The sequence below is a fragment of the Amblyomma mixtum genome, chromosome 3 (genome assembly GCF_055824585.1).
Source record: "Amblyomma mixtum isolate Tamu chromosome 3, ASM5582458v1, whole genome shotgun sequence".
NCBI classification, from domain to species: Eukaryota; Metazoa; Arthropoda; class Arachnida; order Ixodida; family Ixodidae; genus Amblyomma; species Amblyomma mixtum.
The window spans coordinates 204,351,683-204,355,280 of NC_143014.1; the positions used below are offsets into that span (position 1 = coordinate 204,351,683).

Sequence of the window (3,598 nt, forward strand, 5' to 3'; positions counted from 1 at the left end):
GTGCTCCAAATTGCAAATGCAAACATGCAACCATTCCTTGCACTCTTCGGTGTGTACAGATAGGCTTTCTCAAGTGGCTCTGCACAACTGTGCCACCTGGAGAGGGTTTGGAACTGGATACGCGATAAAAATTGATTTCGGGGCGACTTTTGTTTCCTCCTTTTCTTACCTTTTTTCACTGAATAACTCCTCTTTGTGAGCACCAATGTCTGTAACTCTTTTGCACCTGTGCCTGCATGCCAAACAATTTGACTGAAGCGTAACAACCATTGCTTCAAGGAGGACTGCAAGACCCCATTAAGAAACGATAACAAAGCAATCAAACTTCTTCACGCCGGAGAAAACATTTTATTTGTATGACCGTCATACAAAAAAAAAGATTGCTTCGACGAGTCTCAAATGCAAAGAAACCACCTAAAAAAAATTTGCATGCTTTCTTGCAGTGCACTGAAAAGACAGCAAACCCACTCGTCATCTCCCCGGTGGAAATGGCCGTGCCTGCAAATTAAGACCAAAAATGTTGAAAAAATCAAGTCAACGAAAACATCACGAAAGGAATGAGTATTGTTAAAAATGTCAGTTCAGGCTTTCCCAAACATAAAAACTGAAACCCAGTGAAATTATAAAAACCCGCCGCGGTGTCTGAGTGGTTAAGGCGCTCGTCTACTGAGCCGGGGTACCCGGGTTGGAACCTTACCGCGGCGGCAGCGTTTCGATGGAGGCGGAACGCAAAAGGCGCCCGTGTGCTGTGCGATGTCAGTGCACATTAAAGATCCGCAGGTGGCCGATATTATTCCGGAGACCTCCACTACGGCACCTCTTTCTTTCACTCCCACCTTCCTTCCTTCCCTTACGGCGCGGTTCAGGTGTCCACCGAGACATGCGAGACAGATACTGCGCCATTTCCTTTCCTCAAAAACCAATTTACCAATACCACACAAGTGTATGCTCGGCACGTGCTAGTTCACTGAGTTCATGCCCGAAATTGTGACCGGATGGAAAAAGGTCTAGCTGTCATCCTTTGTGGTGCCTGGATACAAAATAGATATACAGGGGTGTCAGTATTCTATAACGACAGGTATAACAAACAAGTGAACAGTGCATGAGCTGTGTGCACCTTTTTCACCTCTCCGTTATCTTTTACGCTACAGCCTGGAGCCAGGAGACAGCTTCACACTGATGTCAGATCCAAGATGAAGCGCCAGCGATTAATAGCAATCAGATATACTGGTAGTGCTTAATTAGTCATGCCTATTTTGTAGCAGGCCTCTATTCCCAACACTACGGCCGAGTGTTGTGACCATAGCTTGATTGGATCCACCGTAAGGCGGAATTTAATAACACCTAGCAGCCTATCTTTTTTTTTCACACAAAAATGACATGCTAAAGAATTTAACAAACTTTTCAAAGTAAAGTTGCAGCAATAGCTGCACTGGTAACACAACCTATACCAAATGTGACTGTACTTAACCCTTTGCTATCCAAAACTTTTATTCACTTAGCGGCCGTTCCGGTCTGAAACTATTTACTTTAATAAATAAATATATTTATTTCCGTATTTACTCGCATAATTCGCGTACTTTTTTTCCAGGGATTCAAAAAGAGGGCACGCAAATAACGCAAAAATTGTCTGAAGACATCCCAAAAAACTACAAAGGTCATAATGCATAATATATATTGAAGCCTATATGTAGAACCCCCCCCCCCCCCCCTCCGCCTCCACATATCGCACTCCTCGCTGGCCAACAAAAAAAATTACTCCAAATGCAAGACAAACACCTTCTTCTGCCCCGCCCCACATTATGTAGTTCTCCGTGGGATGGCAGATAGAATGTGCGCAGCTCCAAGCAATAAATGCGCAACGATACAATCGCAGAGCCAGCAGTGGGAGGCAAAGGACATCTTCATCATCATCAGCCTGACTACACCTACTGCGAGGCAAAGGCCTCTCCCATGTCTATGTCTCTCCAATTAACTCTGTCCTTTGCCAGCTGCGGCCACCGTATCCCCGTAAACTTCTTAATCTCATCCGCCCACCTAACTTTCTGCCGCCCACTGCTATACTTTGCCATATCTTGGAATCCACTTCCTTTGCATTACATGCCCTGCCCAAGCCCATTTTTCCCTTTTTCCCACATTAGAATACATGGATCATCCGCCATAGTATTCGCCTACGACCACTAAATAATTTAAAATTGAGCCGCCATGGTGGCACAGTGGTTGTGGCGCTCGGCTGCTGACTCGAAAGACGCGGGCTCGATCCCAGCCGCAGCGTTCGCATTTCGATGGAGGCGAAATTCTACGGGCCCATGTATTGTGCGATGTCAGTGCCCATTAAAGAACCCCAGGTGGTCGAAATTTCCAGAGCCCTTCACTAGGGCGTCCCTCATAGCCTGAGTCGCTTAGCGACAATAAGCTCACTTAAAAAAACTTGACTGAATTTCTCCTCTCCTGCAGTTTCGGTTTCATCAACCAAACAATGGCTGTGACTTGTAGTTGACACTTAGATCACACGAGGCACGAAAAAAAACCTGCATCGTCAACGATGATACGTAGCTTTAATTCACTAAAACGCTTAAACCAGCCGATGTCAAGAGCTCGAATGACAAGAAACGACGTATCAGCAGTTATATTGCATTTTTTTTCTTGCTTCACGCGACCCAAGTGAAAACTATCCGCCACAGTGATCATTCTGCTAACGAAACCGAAACAGAGTCAAGAAGAAATTTAATTATGAAGTATTTATCGATCGCAGACAAACACCATACACTGATCTATGTATTCTAAATAGGGGCGCGCGAACACTAAAATTTTCGAATATGAATATGAAGAAAATAATGGCTTCGTATATTGATGTGAATATCTGTTCAGTAAAAGAAAAATTCAGAAACCGACAAACAAGCAAATGTTGTCGCCCTTACTTTTTTCTGAATAGTGTATCGTCTTTGCAGCTGAAATAAACAAAACTAGACTACCTCAGCACTATATAAAAAAGCGTTTAAAAAACATGTTGCGCACAGAAATGTATACTACTTGATTAGACAGCATAACCGTATCCAACCTGTAATGCGGTTATGCAAAATGAAATCCGTAACATGATAAGATTGGCAAAGTAAAATGATTGCTAGTAAAACCTCAGTGATTCGAAGTTCAAGGGACCGGGAGAAATGTTCAGGTTATCGGAAGGTCAATTTATGATGTGGCTTCCCCGCATAGGACAAATTCTGGTTCTGGTTACTATCACCTTTGCCGTCGCCGGACTCGACACGTTGCGGGTTTCATTTGCGCTAAGGCCAATGCATATGTGGACAGAAGACTGCAAGCAACCCTAGAAAACCTATTCAGGGTTACGCCAACATGAGTTTATCGGTCATTATAAGAAGTGAAGGTGCTAAAAATGCCTTTGTACTTACTCTTAAACCACATTTTTCAAAATCTTCACAGTTTTGTATCATGTGTTCTCCCAGATAATACGCTCCTTGGCCAGCATTTTTTTATCTAAACGTATTCACGAGGTTCTACTGTACATGATAGGATAAACTGGCTGAAGGACAGCAATCAAAGGGCATAAGGGCGATCAAATTTTAGCTGTGGTTGG

At 43.7% G+C, this 3,598-nt stretch overlaps 1 protein-coding gene across 1 annotated transcript in view; it reads right to left on the minus strand.

The window, feature by feature from the left end:
- Nucleotides 1-334: 334 nt before the first annotated feature.
- Nucleotides 335-3,598, minus strand: part of LOC149353368 (uncharacterized) — a 67,888-nt gene continuing 64,624 nt past the window's right edge. The window contains exon 6 of the mRNA XM_089577335.1: nt 335-498. Within this exon, the coding sequence (XP_089433461.1) occupies nt 396-498 (103 nt within the window). The 3' untranslated portion in view covers nt 335-395. The remainder of the gene's footprint in view (nt 499-3,598) is intronic.